General features: G+C 34.6%; 2 protein-coding genes across 3 annotated transcripts in view; one reads left to right on the top strand and one right to left on the bottom strand.

Moving 5' to 3' along the window:
- Nucleotides 1-16,848, bottom strand: part of LOC125667912 (uncharacterized) — a 39,685-nt gene extending 22,837 nt beyond the window's left edge. The window contains exons 1-7 of the mRNA XM_048901595.2: nucleotides 16,704-16,848; nucleotides 14,293-14,502; nucleotides 14,030-14,173; nucleotides 12,231-12,329; nucleotides 9,698-9,804; nucleotides 8,753-8,930; nucleotides 6,728-6,795 (exon numbers count right to left, since the gene is read on the bottom strand). Of these exons, the coding sequence (XP_048757552.2) occupies nucleotides 6,728-6,795; nucleotides 8,753-8,930; nucleotides 9,698-9,804; nucleotides 12,231-12,329; nucleotides 14,030-14,173; nucleotides 14,293-14,502; nucleotides 16,704-16,745 (848 nt within the window). The 5' untranslated portion in view covers nucleotides 16,746-16,848. The remainder of the gene's footprint in view (nucleotides 1-6,727; nucleotides 6,796-8,752; nucleotides 8,931-9,697; nucleotides 9,805-12,230; nucleotides 12,330-14,029; nucleotides 14,174-14,292; nucleotides 14,503-16,703) is intronic.
- Nucleotides 16,849-16,864: 16 nt separating this feature from the next.
- The window catches only part of LOC125667911 (E3 ubiquitin-protein ligase Rnf220-like), a 34,417-nt gene continuing 31,252 nt past the window's right edge, over nucleotides 16,865-20,029 (top strand). The window contains exons 1-2 of one of the 2 annotated variants that reach the window (XM_048901594.2): nucleotides 16,865-17,121; nucleotides 17,862-18,407. In XM_048901594.2, the coding sequence (XP_048757551.1) occupies nucleotides 17,879-18,407 (529 nt within the window). In that variant the 5' untranslated portion in view covers nucleotides 16,865-17,121; nucleotides 17,862-17,878. Of the gene's footprint in view, nucleotides 17,122-17,526; nucleotides 18,408-20,029 lie in introns of those variants that run through there. The other variant, XM_048901593.2, reaches the window with a different exon arrangement.

Below are 20,029 nucleotides of genomic sequence, written 5' to 3' on the forward strand. Positions count from 1 at the left end.
CATGTTGTTTCAGCCCCTACTGCTTGCTATTGCTGCTCTTTTAAAGATTTTTTCCTATATATCAATTTCTATGTATCAGGTAAAACTTCAATCTGCTATTAGAGCCTCATTGTACCCCTCCCTTCCCCTGATCGAGATTACTGAGGAAATTTGAATCTGCAGTTCCTGCATATCAATATCACTAACCATGGATTCTGCTGTTCTTATTGAGAAGATTTTTGAAAAAAATATTTCCCATATGTAAATGCCCTATAAAAATTTGATCCCCTATTGTGGCCCTTGCCTTACCCTCCAGGGTAATGATTTGAATCAACTGGAATTTACTTTATCAGAGGATGTTTGCCTATCAACATGACTAATCATAGCCTAGCTGTTCTTTAAAGACATTTTGCTATATATTCCTGTTAATGCGGATTATGAATTTTTTCTGTAATGCTTGCCACTTTCATTACCCGATAAAACAACATTCAAGGAAAGCATTTTATTGTTTAGTAAAACTACCCCTGAAGACACAAATTGAACAAATTTGAATCTGCACTTCCTGACAATGCTTGCATATTAATATCAATCTTGAGAAAAAGATTTTTAAAGTTTATTCCCTATATACAAGTATTCCCATAAAAAAAAACCCTATTATGGCTCCCACCTACCCCCAGTGGCCATCATTTGAACAAACTTAAATCTACACTAAGTGAAGATGTTTGCATATTGATGAGACTAATCATGACCCGGCTGTTCTTGAGATGAATTTTCCTTATACTTTAAACTCCCCTACTGTAGTCAAACCCCACCACGATACCTCTGGGAGCCATGATTTGGGCAAACTTGAATCTTATATCAGGAAGCTTCCCTGTAAGTTTCAACTTTTCTGGCCCAATGGTTCTTGACAACATTTTTGATTGACCCAACACCATTTTTTGTCTTTCCTTGATGGGGAGATAGACATTCATTGAACAAACTTGAATCCCCTTCATCCAAGTTTGATTGAAATTGGCTCAGTGGTTCTACAGAAGAAGACAAAATTGTGAAAAGATTACAAAGCCAATTGTGGTGAAAAAGACAATGGATAAATTTTGATTAGAAAGGTGAGCTAAAAATTCTAAAACCTCCCTGTATGACAGGGAAAAAACCCTCACCAAAATTAGTTGCATAACTATAAGATCAACACTTTTGAGGAATGCAAGCAATTAAAAAAAAATCCCCACTAATTCTGTGAAACAAAAGGAATAATACTTTCTTGATTAAAATTCTTCAGATGTGTTCCCCCATTGATATCAGAATTACTACTAGTCAAAGAATAAACCCCAAGATAACCTGATAAATCGCTCACCAAAACAAAAATTTCATCATTGGTATATGAGTTAATGTGAGGAAGTGGATGCAAATTAGTTATGTTTGATTTGAAAAATAGGTCAAAGGTCAACCTCACAATCACAAGTTCAAATGTGGCATCATTCTACATATCTTGCTTTGTTAGATTTGAGTTCAGACTATTGACTATAATGTCACATGCCCACACTGTCATCTGGGTGACTTTGATGGTGACCTTTCCATAACTTTTTATATGCCCGCATAAAAATGTGAGCATGTTATGCTATAACGCTGTCGTCCGTCTGTCTGTCCCTTTAACTTTGTCTTCACAACTCCTCCTAAACCCTTTGGGGGATTTTGATGAAACTTGGTACAAAGAGAGATCACAATGTGGAGATGTGCATATTACAAGGGGAATGCTGAAGCAATGTTTTTGAAGGAGTTAGGGCCCTTGGACTTAGATTTATTTTAAGCAAGTACCTTGTTTTCGCAACTCCTCCTCAAACCCTTTGGGGGATTTTAATGAATTTTGGTAGAAAGAAAGATCACAATGAGGAGGTGTGCAAACTGGAAGGGGAATGCTGTCCAATGTTTTTTTAAAGGAGTTACAGCTCTTGTTGTCTTCACAACTTCTCTTAAACCCTTTGGAGGATTTCAATGAAACTTAGTACAAAGGAAGATCACAATATGTAGATGTGCATATTACAAGGGGAATGCTGTCCCACTATTTTTGAAGGAGTTACAGCCATTGGACTTAGATTTATTTGATGCAAAATACATTGTTATTGCAACTCTGACGAAATCCTTTTGTGGATAATCCTTTTTTACTTGTTCAAATTCCTGGGTCAGTAATGTATGTGGGCGTATCATGTACCAGTTTAGTGGTGCCCTATTATTAACTGAAAGTGACAGGACTTTCCAAATTTCATATGTAGATTTATTGTGGAAAGCCATTAATTTTCCTTGATATCAAAACATGATTACTTTGAGTTTTGACCATCTAGTAAAAATTTTTATTGGCCATTAAAAATTTTAAAAATCAAGTTTCAGGAAAGAACTTCAAATGATAAGGTAAACTTCAAAGTAAAAAATTTTGGTATCACAACAAAAATTCAAAATTCAACATATAAAATTTGGAAGAACTATCATTTAATTTTGAGGCCATGCATTTCCCCCCCAAGTCTGGTGCCTTGTACAAATCTAAATATCAGATTTCGTAGCTTTTGTGCAAGTCTAGTAAAAATCTAACTTGTGGTTCTTCATCAGGAGCTAATACTTTTTTGTATGTTTCTCATTTGGATCTTTCCCTTAGCCTTTAGCTCAGGTGAGCTAAATATACAGGAATGGGTCTATCTAATTTACAGGAAGGAGAGACAAATGGCCAAACTGAGGAACAAAACACAGTGATTTATGACAAAGTGAAAGTAATGGACAGTGACGTACAAACATGCTATAAAAACAGAAGAGATAAAGATCGCCAATTATCACATTCATTAACCCTGATTAGTGCAGTTAGTGACTACATCATGATTCCTTTTTATCACATACTGCTACCAGTAAAAACTAATCAATGTCTGTCGCTATAGTAACGTTTCAAACATTATCAAGTATAAAAACATCACATTTTACTACGTAAACAAGAAATGGAAGTAACTGCACATGCAGTCAAGGCAAAAAATCATATTTTATCCCATAATACACTCATTTTTTTCTGATTGTTTTAAATCAAGTTACACAAATTTCTAACTGACACATGGAAAGATTTATATGTATAGTTTTACAGAACCTATAGTACATACTGTACATGTTTAAAAAGAATGAAGTAAATTTGGGCAACTCCACAACAGAATAAATATCATGCACACAATGAATGAGTAGTCATGATATTCACATTGTGCTGTCATGATCAGCATTATTTCTTAGAATTCTCCAAAGAACTATTCATGACAGGGGCTTTATTTGCCCTATTCATGATAGGGGCTTTATTTGCCCTATTCATGATAGGGGCTTTATTTGCCCTATTCATGATAGGGGCTTTATTTGCCCTATGAAGCACACCTACAGTCCGTGATGATGCAAAGTATGTAAAGACACTTCTGTTTAAAGATTTAATTGTAGGAATACACAAGACTATCAAAATAAATGCCTTATAAAAAAGAAATCATGAAAAACAATGCAATGTTTGCAAGTAATATTGTAGAATTCTAGTCATAGTACCTATGAGGAACGAAATAATGTTCTAAATTACTGTACATGTATATTATTTGAACGGAATAAAATTTTAGCAGCTTTGGCATTCAAGCAAGAATGCCATTTTATGGTTGCTCTAAAATATGAAAAATCTCTATTCATTCATTATCAAACAGAGATCGTGAGCTAAATCACGATTACGCCAAAGAGAACATCAGCTCCCGACAGCGTCAAATCTTAAATACGCAGAAATAAGTACACAAACAGTAAGCGTTTTGTATGTTTGTTTACTTTCTGAGTACCGATTACTTACCTGTTGTGAGTACCAACGCAAGTCAGCTGATTAAACTGTGTATGCTGCATATTTACTATTGTATGGATATGTATTTGTCGATATGTATTTGTCCTACCTTACATGTGCACCTTACTGAGTACAAGAGTTCTCTAAAGAACCACATCTTGAAACTTGCATATTGCCCGTGTGTTGTGTACACGTTTAGACTTAGCTGTCATAGTGTAGTCCTCTGTTTTTCCTCTCCCGAAAATGTCAGAACAAATAGAAAACCAGAGAGGGCTACATTATTGCCGCTAGTTAAGACTTCTAATAGGAATGAAACAAATACAGTAAAACACGCTTACAGCAAAATGTAATTCGTTACATCCAGTAAGTTTATCATATGCTTTAAAAGTACAAGGAACAAAAGACACTTCATTATAAGCATAAACTCATTATAAGTGTGTTCCTTGTAATTGTGATTTACTGTAAGTATGAATTCATTATAAGTGTGTTCGCTGTAATTGTGCTTTACTGTAAGTGTTAATTCATTATAAGCTTGTTCGCTGTAACCGTGATTTACTGTAAGTGTGAAGTCATTATAAATGTGTTCGCTGTAATTGTGCTTTACTGTAAGTGTGAATTCATTATAAGCTTGTTTGCTGTAACCGTGATTTACTGTAAGTGTGAAGTCATTATAAGTGTTACTGTAACCATGTTTTACTGTAAGTGTGAATTCATTATAAGTGTGTTCACTGTAACCATGTTTTACTGTAAGAGTGAATTCATTATAAGCGTGTTCACTGTAACCATGTTTTACTGTAAGTATCAATTCATTATAAGTGTGTTCACTGTAACTGTGTTTTACTGTAAGTGTGAATTCATTATAATTGTGTTCACTGTAATTGTGTTTTACTGTAAGTGTGAAATCGTTATAAGTGTGTTCACTGTAACTGTGTTTTACTGTAAGTGTAAATTCATTGTAAGTGTGTTCACTGTAATTGTGTTTTACTGTAAGTGTGAATTCATTATAAGTGTGTTCACTGTAACTGTGTTTTACTGTAAGTGCAAATTCATTGTAAGTGTGTTCACTGTGATTGTGTTTTACAATGTTGTAGATTTATAGTGCAGACTGCCCAGTAGGGGCCCTGCTACATTATGCCAATTTAACTTAATTGATAAGATTATCATCCCCACCCGCCCCTCAAAAATCGGCCCACCTGGAATTTTTTTTATTTTGCGGAGCTTGCGATTTCCGGAAAATTTTCATGTCTGACTCCGGTTTTTAAACTTCTTGTTTACATTTCCGGTATAGCAACATGAAAAGCCACGCAAAGATAATAGATCATAGTATGGTTTCCTTAATTTCCCACCTCCTTACAGGCGTAAATGAAAGGAAGGATTAATGTGCTTCATATCTTGAAGAAGTTTCATATCTTTCTGTGTTTGAAATTAAAGCTTAACCTGGAATTCGTCTGTGAAATAAGTATAGATCCATCTGGCATTAAATGATGCACTACTTGTTTGTCATTAATATTTTTCTAAGAAAATAAAAATAAAAAAATAAAATCCTCTCACCTGCTCCATACTTTTTGGTGACCCTGGATGATAATCTACTAATTAAGTTGAATTGGCCTTAACTGTGTTTTACTGTAAGTGTGAATTCGTTATAAGTTTGTTCACTGTAACTGTGTTTTACTGTAAGCATGAATTCATTATAATTGTGTTCACTGTAACTGTGTCGTATTGTAAGTGTGAATTCGTTATAAGTGTGTTCACTGTAACTGTGTTTTACTGTAAGTGTGAATTCATTATAATTGTGTTCACTGTAATTGTGTTTTACTGTAAGCGTGAATTCATTATAAGTGTGTTCACTGTAACTGTGTTTTACTGTAAGCGTGAATTCATTATAAGTGTGTTCACTGTAACTGTGTTTTACTGTAAGCGTGAATTCATTATAAGTGTGTTCACTGTAATTTTGTTTTACTGTAAGTGTGAATTCATTATAAGTGTGTTCACTGTAACTGTGTTTTACTGTAAGTGTGAAATCATTATAAGTGTGTACACTATAACCATGTTTTACTGTAAGTGTGAATTCATTATAAGTGTGTTCACTATAACCATGTTTTACTGTAAGTGTGAATTCATTATAAGTGTGTTCGCTGTAATTGTGTTCTACTGTATATATTATAAACAAGAGAAACTGGCATGGAAAACAGCATCGTCGCAAGCCACGCCTATTGTCTCTGTTTACACTACGTCAAATGCCGTGGCTGTATGATTAAAGAAATACTCAACTTCATGAATATTTATGTTCATTAGTCAACCAATCGGTGAGCTTCCATGATATTTTTGGTGGAAAGAAAATCATTTGGAGATCATTGCGTGCTCGTAGCAGAATAATCCGAGGATTGCCGATTGAGAACTAGACACTTTTTAGCTGTTGTAACCAATGGAAGCTTCTTTGTTGATTACAACGGTGTGATAGATTTACAATATAATATGTGTAACTACGCCACTCCCTTTAGATATTTTGTCCGATCAACTCTAGTCTTTCAGATTTCAACACATCCACTTTACCCCGAATTTCCTCATCAAGTTTGAGAATAAGATTAAGTTTATTAACACAGAAATTACAAGTGTAACCACTACTATTAATTTAATAAATACTCATAAACTTTACTTGCTTCAATAAACAAGGATCTGTAGCCCTTTTTTTGTCTGTTATTACTTGTAAACAAATACTGCACGTTTTAGTTGTGGGCACAGCCATTAAAATATCGGAAATCTGTTATTGTGACTGTGATTGGTCAAAAAAATTATTGTATCATTTCATAAATATTCATGAAAATCGAGGGTTTCGCTGATCATGCAGTCACTGGGTTTGAGGTAGGGTAGGTACTACCGGACTCGGTAACCGTGGCTAGTGACGATGGGGAAACAGAAACTTACGTTCTACTTATTCTGTTTTCTTCTTCATCACTGTCTTTCTCTGGTGATGGCGACTTCTTCTTTTCCTTCTACAGAAAAATGAAAAAATTGCTGATACAGTCAAACCTGTATTAAGCAATCGTGGATTCAGTAAACATGACCTCTATAGAGTATTAAGCAGTCACACATGGATTCAGTAAACATGACCTGTATAGAGAGGTGGCCTCTTCATAGAAGTCCACTTTAACAAATGAAACCTAGATGTTCTAGGATTTACAATACTACCTGGTATATTATATCACATAAACACTTATATGCATGTACATGTAAATGTATATAGATTGCTACATAATAAACAAAAAATTTGAAACATTATAATCTATTGAAGATCAATTCACACACAATTCTAGAATTGCTAATCACTGTTTGAAATAGTGGTGATTGTAGTTCAGATGGCACATCATTTCTCATCACTTGTTATTCCAGCTTTGTAACTCGAGTTTTCCCAACGCCCATTTCGTAGCCACAGTACTGGCACTTAATCCCAATTTCATCATTTTAACGGTTTCATATTGTTCTTTTACATTTAGTGCTTTCCTTCAACCCTTTTCTGCAAATCTATTTGACATGTACTTTCTTGGTTTACCGTGTAAAAACAACTCATTATAATAAACTAATAGATTACTTTATTTGTTCATCTAACCATTCAAAATCGATCTCATCAAACCTGTTACATTCTTGAGATACAGCACATTTGGAAACCATCAAGCTGCATTTGGAAGATAAAGCCCAGATATAGTTCAGAATGGCCATACACAGGGGAAGTAGTGGTTTGGTATAGAATTTGATGACTGCTGACTGTGTTACACAGGAAGCTGCTCGATAAAGTTATATTATACAGGATTTTTAATGGGGAAGGAATGAAATTACCTGCGTGAGACAAGGTACCACTTGATAGAGGTAACCTCAATGACAAATTTGACTTATGACATTCCCATGGCATTGTGGTGGTTCTAAAATTCTAATCTAAGATTTTTTTTTACAGTGCCTTAGGGTGAATATAAATCAATCTGCCTAATTGTGGTTTTTGAAAACAAAAGGTAGATTTTAAAAAATATTTCTATACACATCCATTCTGATGTGAAACTGTAAAACCAAAGTGTGGAACAAACTCAAATTCACACAACATTAGGATGTTTTCACACCAATTCAACATATTGTACTCTTGCAGTTTTTCAGCAGATTTTTAAAGATTTCTCTTTTGTACAGTATAAAAATTCTATCCCCTTTTGTGACCTGGCCCTGACCAACAGAAGCATAGCTTGATGAATCTTGAGGGAAACCTTCACGAAAGGTTTAATAATTTTTAGTTCTGTGGTTCTTAAGTTAAGGACTTTTTTTTAGCACTCATTATTTTTACTCTTTCTTAATTACCTCCCTTTGATTCTTCATTTAAATAGATATAGATCTTCTATACCAAAAATTGTTCCATGTCAAGTTTAGTTGAAATCACGGGAAGAAGTAACCATTGTAAAAAGTTTACTGTCAACACAGAGACTCTTCAATCAGGAAAGTTCAAGTGTGTATAAAAGCTGAGCTCCTCATCAATATCAACCATAGAAATTCTGAAATTCTGATCATACATGGACTACTTGGACCTACAGAAAAAGGATCACATCTAGAGACTTAAAGACACATGCACTGTTCTTATAGGTTGTAAATTACATGTGTTACTGAAACATGTGATAGTTCATGACCTTTCTTGACCTTGACCTTCCTCGATGAGCTACTTCTGTGGAACCATTAATTTTTTTGTGGGAGCTTAATTTAGTAGATCTCATGGGTATCCCTATCCCAGCAAATCTTAAGCCAGATGAAATACAAAATTTATACCAGTGTGATGTTTCAATGTTCAGACACCAAATTCACAAAATTGAGTCCAAGTGAAACTTTCAAATCTTAGCAATCCATGAAAATTGGCCCCCATGAATATAAATGATTCCACAGCATCTATAAGTAATGATAATATTGAGGACTTCCACAAACCTGAGCCAGTTTCTGCCTGACCTCCTCCGCATCGATCTCTGTGGTCTCTGTGCTGAGGGTCGGGTCATCAATAAGGTCATGGCTGCTTTTGCTCTTTCCTTTTGAGTCTTTTGATACCAAATCTACTTCCTCTTCCTGCTCCTCCGCTTCATCCCCAAATGACAGCAGTTTGTAATTTCTATGAAAAGAGAACGAATTCTCATTTCAAGGCATGAAATTCATTTTATTACAAAACATACACACCAAATATCCCCCTCAGCAGTAAACATTAAAACACTTACAGGTAACTGAAGAAAATAACAAAACCGGAAATAATACCAAACAACACCTATAAGAAGGTTCAAAATGTTTGCTACATGTACTTTTGTATAATAAATATAATTAAATACAATATATACATGGGAATTACTCAATAACCTTCAAGCCTAGAAAGTCTATTTACCCTGTTTTTAAAAATTTCACTAAAATTTACCATCTTCAACAAAATGCAATTTCCATGATAATTTATCAAAATCAAAGCAATAAGCATATCTTCAATATCCATGCAAACACTGTGTAAAGTGATCAGGTCCTAGCATGAAAGCTGTGAATGAGTTAGACTAACAAACTATGCATCTCCTATATATAACAAATAATTGCATATAAAGGGGCATAACTCTTGTGAACTTCAAAATAAGTTAAACATTTCTTTATAAGGAAAGTACATGTACAAAGCAAATTTCAACTCAGTATATGAAAGCCAATTTAACCACTGTACCAAAATACGACCTGTCCAAAAATGCGTGCATAAGATTTGTGTACTAGTATATCAAAATAAAGCTACAACTGCAAGACTAGTGGCAGCCACAGCAGAGCATTCATCTCCCTTTCAACATTTCTATTCCGCCATCATATTAAAATGCTCGAAAAGATCAAAGCATGTTTTCCTTTTGATTCACAACATACTTTGTAGCTTTAGATTTGCTCTTCACTTTTTCATCTTTGGAGTGTTTTAATTTCCTGTCATCTGCAGAAACTCTGGGAACAATGTCATCAAATGGGTTGGACAAAATCTGGAAAAGAAGTCAAACACAGACTTCAATTTTTTTTTTATTAATGATGACTCAAAGATTTAGGCAGCACAAGTGACACAAATCCTAGCTGAAATCACCACAGGATTCAACAGTTTTTGTTTTGTGTGTGTGTTTAATCTGATAATTGCAATTAATATGAGTTTGAATTATACCCAGAAAAAACACAACAGAACAAGATTTTATCTGATATTTTTAGAGCCTGGTGATAATATTTCAATTTTACAATTTTGGTATATATACTTATTGTATATCATCATATCTTTTATAATTAAATCAATTCATACTGATTTGAGAAACTGTTTCTTGGTGTAGTGAGCGATCTTAAGTCATGACTGATAAAAAGGAATATATTTCAAGGCTTCTTAAACAGAATTTTGCTGTTATGGTAACTGTTTTATTTGATCAAAGATAAAATCCTCTCCCAAAGACACAGAATTTTTATTCTACAACCAACAAGAGGTACTGTGAGCAATACTCACTAAGAATACCCCCCGCTTACCCCAATCTCCCAAAGGGTGTTCCATGCGATGAAAAAAGCCTTTAAAGAATTTAAATGGAAACCATATTGCTACTTCGATGTCCAGTGCACGTGACCTTTGACCTTTTGACCCCAAAATCCATAGGGAACATCTTCATCCCATGGGTAGTCCATATGTATGATATGGTGACTGTAGGTGGAAAGGATAACGCTTTAGAGCCCGGAAACCATATTGCTACTTCAATGTCCAGTGTGCTTGACCTTTGACCTCAAAATCGATAGGGAACATCTTCATCCCATGGGTAGTCCATATATATGATATGGTGACAGTAGGTGGAAAGGATAATGCTTTAGAGCCCAGAAACCATTGCATCTACAGACGGACAGACGGACAACCCGATTCCAGTATACCCCCCCCCCCCCCCCCCCCCCCACAACTTGTTGCGGGGGGTATAATAACAAACCAGCTCTACAACTTATATCAATGTCTATCGGCTTGGATATTAGTAGGAGAGGGTCACTGGTGTAGGACAAAATTGGAGTACCTGGCAGAAACCCACAAGTTTGAATGGACAACCATCCTACCCTCGGCTTACAACCAATCACAAGGATCCATTTGCTGCAGTGAGAAGCTGTTCTCTGTTTTATACTTTATTTTCTTTTCATGTCACTAACATAGGAAAACTATTGCAAATTTCCAAGTTTTAAAGATACAAGACCACACTTCATTTTCTTTAACCTTTCTAAAGAAAATTAAATATTTCATAAAGTGAATTTCCTGTACAGAGCTTCTTGCTCCATTGAAGATAATCATATTTACTGCTGCTTTCTACATTTTGACAGTCAACAACATGGCACCATCCTATCTGCTGGAACTCATAATACCCTATGCTCCCTCCAGAACTCTGCGGTCCAGTGATCAGAGCCTACTACAAGTGCCATTTACCACTTCATCTGTGATTCAAACTCAAGCTTTTAGTGTGGCTGGCCCTAAACTGTGAAATGCTCTACCAAATGATATCAGAACTGCTGCTAGTCTCTGTATCTTTAAATCTAAACTAAAGACTCATCTGTCTGCGATTCTTACAACTAGTCCGTGCAGATGAACTCTAAGACAAGATTACTATGTTGTGCAACCATAATGGACTCCTTATCTTCACCTACTAGTCATTTGTTCTTATACAACTTATTTTATTATCATACCTCAGTATGAGAATTCTATGCAACGCGTAATCTGATTGGTCTAGACGGTCACGTGCCTGGGATGACAAAACTTCATATCTCCCTCTCAGACATATCTCCCTATCATATTTCATCCCTTGGGCAGCCTCGTACATTTTCCACAAATTCAACGTCAAAGACGATGAAATGTATTGTGACGTCACAATAAGTTCTAGTCATTCTACTTCCATAGTTCGTAAAGCACAAAATATGCGGGTCTCTGATACACAGTTATAAAAATCGTTTGGTTTGGGTTGATACAAAAAGCATTGAAAAAGAATGGAAATACAAAAACTGGTTATCATATCACTGTATTTCGCTGTTTGTACCTTCTAATACGTTGACGGCGCAATGTTACTGTTAGGGTGATCTCAGCTACATGTACAATGTATAGATCAGCGGACTCCAATCTCAAATGCAATTTTGTGGTCTTGCTTTGTTTCGGTATAATAAACAATTTATTGCATGAATGTTTGGGAGATATGAAGATTTATTCACCCAAGAAAAATCATATTCCCCTCGGGCGTTGCCCTCAAGGAATATGATTTTTCTTGGGTGAATAAATCTTCATATCTCCCTCACTATCATACAATAAATGTATATTGTTATTTAAATAACACTTAGAGCAATATGGATTTTACACTTTACAAAATCAGTTTATTGTTATTATCATTTTGAACATAGAAGCATGTACAAATGTACTTACGTGTGCGGATTTGATTTTGTGAGGGTGGTACGGTCTCTCGTGGCTGTCTACGTCTATTTCCTGCAGTTTTCCAATGTTATACACAGTATTTCCTGTTACCTGGGAAACAATAGACAGTACAAGTACTGATACACGACCTTGACATTATTAACAATATAGACAGTACAAGTACTGATACACGACCTTGACATTATTAACTACTATGTACCAGGATTATTTGTACCCTTTCATTAATCTTTGATATACCCAGAACATGCAATATTACCACAATATATATATATATATATATATATATATATATATATATATATATATATATGTTCATCTGGAGATTTAGCATAAATAGAAGAAATATCTCAGCATTTTTACCACAGTAACCTCCCCTTGTGTCTAGATTGCAAAGCAAAAACTTTTGACCAGTCTATGAATTGATGATTTCAGTGGATCAAACTGTACTGACAATTTCTTTTTATGTGTTTCATTTAACTTTACTTTGAGTGACCAATCATGATTATATCATCTATAAACTTCATATTCATTCCATAGTCAAACCATGATTTCATACCAGCCTGCCGAACTGACCTTGATCTGTAACCTTGAATTGTTCATTAACCTATGTCATGGATTGTGTGCTTTGTAAGGAGATGTTTCAGTTTTGTTAGTACAATGTAATTTACAATTAATCATGACAATTATCCCTATAAATGGAGAATTTTCATGGTGTAAAATTTTTGTGGCTTAAGAAACATAATCATGTTTGCGAAGCCTTAATTTCATGGTTGTCATTAAACAATAAAATGCTTTCTTTGTCGTTTTATCAGGTGATGTAGACCCTGTAGCAAGCATTGCAGAAAAAAATTCATAATCCGCATTAATGGGTATATATATATGCTTAAAGGGACTGATTCACGATTTTCTCCAAACTTTTCTATTTCACTTTTAATGATCAAAATCTACTGTCTAATGTGTTTAAAAGATTTCACATAAAAATCAAGGTTATACATTATCACAGAAGCTCAATTTAGAAAGTTATAATTATTTGTTTTGTAAACAAAGATTGGGGTGTGTTATTGTTTACATTTCCAAAAGAAATGGATATTGATCTAAGTTTATTATATCTTTCACATTTCAAGCATTTTGGGGGTAAAATGTGTCATCTAAAAGTTAAAATTTGTGACTATGCAAAATTAAGATGCTTTACATTACAAAATCAACATTTCACTTGTTTGTTTGTTTACCTAAAAAGACTCGAGTCTTTGTTTACACAACACATATTTAAGGCTAAAATATTGCTTTTATTCTTGTATTCAGAAGGTCAAAATTTTGGCTGTCAACATTAAATAAGTTATATTTTTAATGTTTAACAACAAAAATGAAAAATATTTTTATCAAAAATCGTAAACCAGTCCCTTTAACTAGTGGTATAAAAAACAAAATTCTACCTCATCAAACACACAAAAGTAACGGTATGAAGACAGAAATGAATCTACTTCACCAACTGTGCTAACCTACAGGTATATCAGACAGAATATCAACACCACCAGCTTATACTGCAGTATGTATTAGGTGGTCGACCCGTTCAGAAGTTGTACAGATATGCTGTTGTACTTATTAGGTGATAGACCAGTTCAGAAGATATACAGACATATTGCAGTATGCATTAGGTGGTAGACCAGTTCAGAGTTGTAATAATATAAGTACACATGCTATGTTGATATTGGTCTTATTAGATGAAAATTCCACTTCTTATTGATGTGTATTACAGAATATGTAACAATTCACCACATCTGTAAGTTTACCTTTCCAAAAATTGTATGTTTATTAAGTAGTTCAGGGGTGGGGCCCATAGTGATGAAGAACTGACTGCCGTTGTCATGTGGTCCAGCATTCGCCATGGCTACTAAACCCCTTCGGACAAACCGTAAACGGGTGTGAATTTCATCCTGAAGAACAAAATAATCTTGCACTATATCATATACACAAAATATTGTATCATGCAGGTTTAAAACGATATGCAAAACAAGAAAAGTGTTTTGATACTTTTCCAAAAAAAATTGTATACTTTAAATGGTTTTCCATAAATAGATTCTCCACCCATTCCCGTTCCTGTCGGATCCCCTCCCTGCACAATGAAGTCCTTCACCACTCTATGAAATACTGTCCCATTGTAGTAACCTTCCATACAAAGCTGCACGAAGTTCCGACATGCTTTGGGTGCCTCTTTAGACCACAGCTCAATGTCCAAATCACCAGCTGATGTGATTAATAAAACCTATGAAGAAAGTTATCATTCTCTTAGAATTTGTGTCACATTGGAGAAATCAAGTCTCCATTCAGCTTGAACTTCCTACAATAAGAAAAGCATTAACAGATCATTTCATAGAATTCTGTTTGTGATTGAGTTTGGAAAGTTTCCAGTAAAAATCTCTACAGAATATGATATTTTTTAGTCACATATATGATTATAATTAACTGCATGTAGACAGCCCTGTTTTACTAAAACTTACAACTAAGGATGTTACATAGTTCTAAAAAATCATCACTTAATCAATTTTGTGAGATTATACTTACATAAAATTACATAACTAAATTTTTCTTATTCACATTAAAATATTACAGAAGAAGATTTTGGTCTTAGTTGTAAGTACTTTTGTAAAAGGTGGCCCTGGTTATCATCATCTATGGAGAGGGGATTTGAAAGATATATCAAAATATGTCATACCACCTGGACTCATCTCAACTTACCATCAAAACAAACTTCAATGATGCAGATGCTTATAAACAAAGCTTTATTTCATGCAACATTATCGACTGGAATCAACTGCCTGACAGTATAACCAAGCAAGTTGAAGCAACCTTTGACCGAGACCTTCCCTGCGAAAATGTGGAGTCTGTTCTTTAAATCTGTGGGTTTTTTTTATTGGCATCCTCATCAATACACAACTTTTCCAGCATCACAAAATCATGCGATACAGTCTGTCTTTGTTGTTCATTCAGTATTCTCAATTTACGTAATATTAATATTACAAATGCACATATTATATAAGACCTGTTGACGAAAATATAAACATGGGAATTGATTTTTTGTTGTCATTATTTGAGGGGGTGATGGTTGGCAGTATTGTAGGAAAATTTGCATGATGCACTTGGGCGTGATACTGTGCTATGACGCTCTTTAAATCCTGTACAATGTAGGAAGAAGAGAAAAAAGGAATACTCATGTGAAATATCAAAGCTCTATCACTTACTGTTCAAAAGTTATTAGCAAGGTTAAAGTTTCAGACAGAATGACAGACAGGACAAAAACAATATGTCCCCCGATCTTCGATCTCGGGGGCATAAAAAGTATGCTGACAAGTTATATCTCCAGTAACGACTACAAAACCACTCAACAGGTTGGGAACACTTCCCCTGTAACACGATCTTCTCGCTAAAATGCAATTATCCCTCTTTAGTGAGAAATAAACATTACCAAAATCAGGTGTTTTCAGTGTCTTTATTGAAAATAATGACAAATTCCGTGCAATGCTGAATAAGCACTCAGCATGACAAGAATTGTGTCTATAAAATTTACAACACAGTCAAGAAATTTCATATTGTTGCTTCATAAGAGGGAAGGAGTCTGAAATCCAATGCACATCCTGAGTGTTTTGTTTTGATTTATATATTTGCAGAAGCATCAGACATTTTAGCACTTTTTCTTCTTTTCACGTGAAACACGAAGAGATGTACTCCACAGGTGTTTTTCTCAGTTGCACAGGATACATTTACTCTCGCTGGAGAGGGATAATCCTGTTTTTGCGAGAATAACTTGCTATAGGGGAAGTGTTCCCAACCTGTTCAATGTGTAGCGGTCAGCCAGGTTCAATTGCCGGTGCAGTGGCAAGATAGCTCAATTGGTAGAGCACCTGACTAGAGATTCAGGGAGCCTGGGTTCGAATCCCGGTTTGGTCAATTGCATTTTCTCCCTTCCTGTTACTTTTGGTGCCGTAGACCAGCCCCTGGAACTGACAGGTGAAAATGCCTGCCAGGGGATAAAGATCCTGGGTTGATGTCTTCAGGTGTGAAGACATTTAAGGAGGGAGCAATGTAGCGGTCAGCCGGGTTCGATCGCCAGTGGCAAGATAGCTCAGTTGGTAGAGCACCTGACTAGAGATTCAGGGGGCCCGGGTTCGAATCCCGGTCTGGTCCGTTGCATTTTCTCCCTTCCTGTTACAAATGTTTAAATATGGAGGAGTCTAACTATTGAAATCGAAATTGGTCCATTGCATTGAAGTGTTGAAATTTAGTAGACTGAGTAAGGAACTGCCATAATGTCATGAATCATAATGATAATCACCACCAGGCATCACAACGTAATGAGGAATACTTTTAATTCTTAATCAACCATATTGCTCAACACGTGCAGAATAGCACGAGGCCAAACTAAACGAACAAGACATACATTCCTTGCACAGTTACTACAAGATTTACCTTCCCAATGGTTGGGGGCTCTTGGATGTATATATTACTCATAGCTGTCGCTTGAGACGCTTGTTCACGTTGTTAAATTTTGTGTTTACGACTATGATAATGGTAAAGTGAAAGTATTGGTTTTGTTTTCATATCGAGGCTAGAATTGGGTAAACTGAGTACTGCCACGCAAAATGAAAGATTGTATTGTTGTTTTCTATGGTCAAAGAAAGTGTTTGAATTGTGTGAAATATTTTTAAACTGCATAAACTTTATTTTGCATGGATTGACTGGTCTATAGACGTTTGTGAGAAGGAATACAGTAAAGGTGTTTCCCGAGTTATTTTTGTTAAGGTTCTTTCCTGCAATGCTAATAATGGATATATCGAAAACGAGGCATCAACACAGAGGGAATTCTTGCAGTATTACTAGATTATAGGTAAATATTATCCGCCGAAATTACATGTCATCTTACAATTCTGTTACTGTTTGACAGCTGCTGTGTATATAAATGATATTCATAATTAATTTCGAACTCTTATTTTTGTTTACTACGTTTTAGAATTAGCGTTTTTTCAAAATATAAAATATAAAGGTAGAATGGAATACTCGATGTAGGCATTCAAATCTTGCAGACATATATCCGTTCACATCCTTAACTGAATGTCACAGAATTTATAATTTTTGTAGTATATGAGGTGTACTAAAGCTTCAAATTTACGATACTTCATGTATTTTTACCAAAAGGTGTGGTAATTTTTGTTATTATTGAAATAGGTGCTTTTGTTGACATTTTCCATATATGGCACTTGGAGAATGAAATACGCATGCGTCGGTTATTGACGAGCATGTCTCAATAAAAGTGGGTTGTCCTAGGAGTCTCTATTTAAGTATTTACAACTAACTATTTGACAAAAGGAACGGGAATGAAATGTTTCCTTGAATATTATTTCTAGGATTGGAATTAAATTAAAAACAAAAAAGGAATTGAAGTTTAATAATTTGAAAATTTTCTGTGTGATGAAGAATTTAATATTTAATTCTTCAATTGTTGGATTTGTTAAATTTTAACACTTTGTGTTTTTTTGCTGAATATGAGTGGAGTTTCTGACTTTGCAATGTTTCGATTCAATTTTTGGCAAAAGCCATTTCTCTCTCACCATGCTGCTGTTCTTGCAGCATCACAAATTAATGCTATGGAGAATTCAACATACCTCCCTAATCCATTGACTTCACCTGCTTTGATGGTACTGGCTTCGACTGCTGAAGGTCACGAAGGGGGACGCCTTCCTGCTCCTCCTCACCCTTACCCTTCTAGTGCTGATGGAAAAGAAATGGTCTCGCCCTATGGGAATCCTCCCTTTACCATGTATAGGCCAGGGGACCCTTTCCCCCCTCCTATGTATTCTGGAGTGCCGCACTTTGTTCGACCTGACCGGAACATGGGAATCATGCCGCCGGTGGCTACCAGTGCATTTAGACCTGTTAGTACAGACTCTGAAAGTTCCTATCACTCAGCATTTGGACCATCAGCGAAAAAACCTAAATTAGAAGCAGGGCTGACGGAGGAAGAAGATAGAGAGGAGGGTAGTCCTAGATCTTCCAGCTCTACTCACATCAAGGAGGAGCGGCCCAATAGTATCAATTCAACTACTAATTCCGAGGGTCTATCGGACGGGGGCGAGTTTGACCGTAGAACACCCGATGAGGGACGGACTCTCAGAAGTAAGTAGATGCAATTTATATTTTGTTTTCAGTTTCATTACAATGTACTCTAGTTATTATTTTTCATATCACAAAAGTTTTTTTTTTTTATTTTCACACAAAGTAGCATGGCAAGTAGCAAAGTATGTTCCAATATATATATATATATATATATATATATATATATGTGTGTGTCAATCTTTTTAATGATTGAGATTTGATTAAACAGACACCATTAATTTTTTTTTTTTTTTAAATTCCACGATTTATAACTGACATTTGTGTTTATTATGGTTTCGCATTAATTCAAAGCATTGAAATTCAATTCTATGTCTTTTGTGGTATTATAATGTACAATTATTAATTATATCAGCAACATATTTTTTCAGTATTAATTGGTAGATTATAATGGTGTTTATTTCATCAAAAATTACGTAGGTGGGAAGGGATGTTGAAGGGGTATTAAACTATTTGAAAAAAAATATTTTGTATGAAATCTGTAGGAAAAATTTTATTTCAAAGCTTTGAAAGTGTATGGTTATAAGTATGTATAGAAGTTCTGTATGAATGAATGCTAGAACATCAGATAATTTCTCCTAATTGGTAAATTCGGGAAATAATTGGAAAGTTTCGCTTTTCATGTGCATTGAAATTTGTTATCAACAATAAAAAATAAAATGTTAATTATGAATATAAAGAACCTGCTTATATGCAGGTAAATCATATATACTCTTCAATATTCACATAATTAAAGTTTATATTTATAATGTAAAATACACACAAGAAATGTGTTTTAAGGTACTGGAAGAATTTAAAATAATATTTCAAAGTCATTTAATGTTTTATTGTGACAAGGGAGAGTTTCAATTGAAATAAAAAGAAAGGGATGAAGAAATTTTTTTATTCTTATACATAAAAGGGCTGGGTACTGCAATTTTGCAATATTATTATGCAGTATTTTGCATGAAAATTGGAAGAATCCTAGCTCTCTACTAAGCTTGTTTGTAAAAATGAATAAAATTGATAAATTCTGATATCTTTATCATTAAAGAGTTATTGTAATAATGGGAAGTTATTTTTCAACTATCCAGTGGCCTGTTGTGGTGCTGTTTTACAATATACCATTCGAGAATTCGAAATGTTACCAATCAGCCTGTAAAATGAATATTATTAATTATTATAGGAAGATACGTATTTTCATATAATGAATAGCTCAATACACCAAAAATATATTGTGATCGATTTTTTTGTGACTTTATTTCTTGAAATACATACGTGCATTTATATTAACAATGAATTACTGTTTATTTTAAATTACCAAGAATTGCATGTATGAAAAAAAAAAATGTAACCCGCACCGTGTAGTTACAATTCATACCTGAAAGAGATAAAATTTGTATTATTTAACCTGTTATTTGACATGTCGAAAGGGTGGTCAAGTCAAATATTAAGTGTCTGGTACAACAATTGTCTGATAATATATGGGGTAGCTGGAGTTATCAGATTATCTGCTGACCATTGAAAGTCCCCCCCAAAAAAGCTAATTGCTGTGTTTTAGGGTGGAATTGTATGAGGTTTATTGTGAAAAGTTTTTGACACAGAGGCGACAAAAAGTCAGATGAATACATGTAGAATACAATAAA

The sequence above is a fragment of the Ostrea edulis genome, chromosome 4, assembly GCF_947568905.1.
Source record: "Ostrea edulis chromosome 4, xbOstEdul1.1, whole genome shotgun sequence".
Classification (NCBI taxonomy): Eukaryota; Metazoa; Mollusca; class Bivalvia; order Ostreida; family Ostreidae; genus Ostrea; species Ostrea edulis.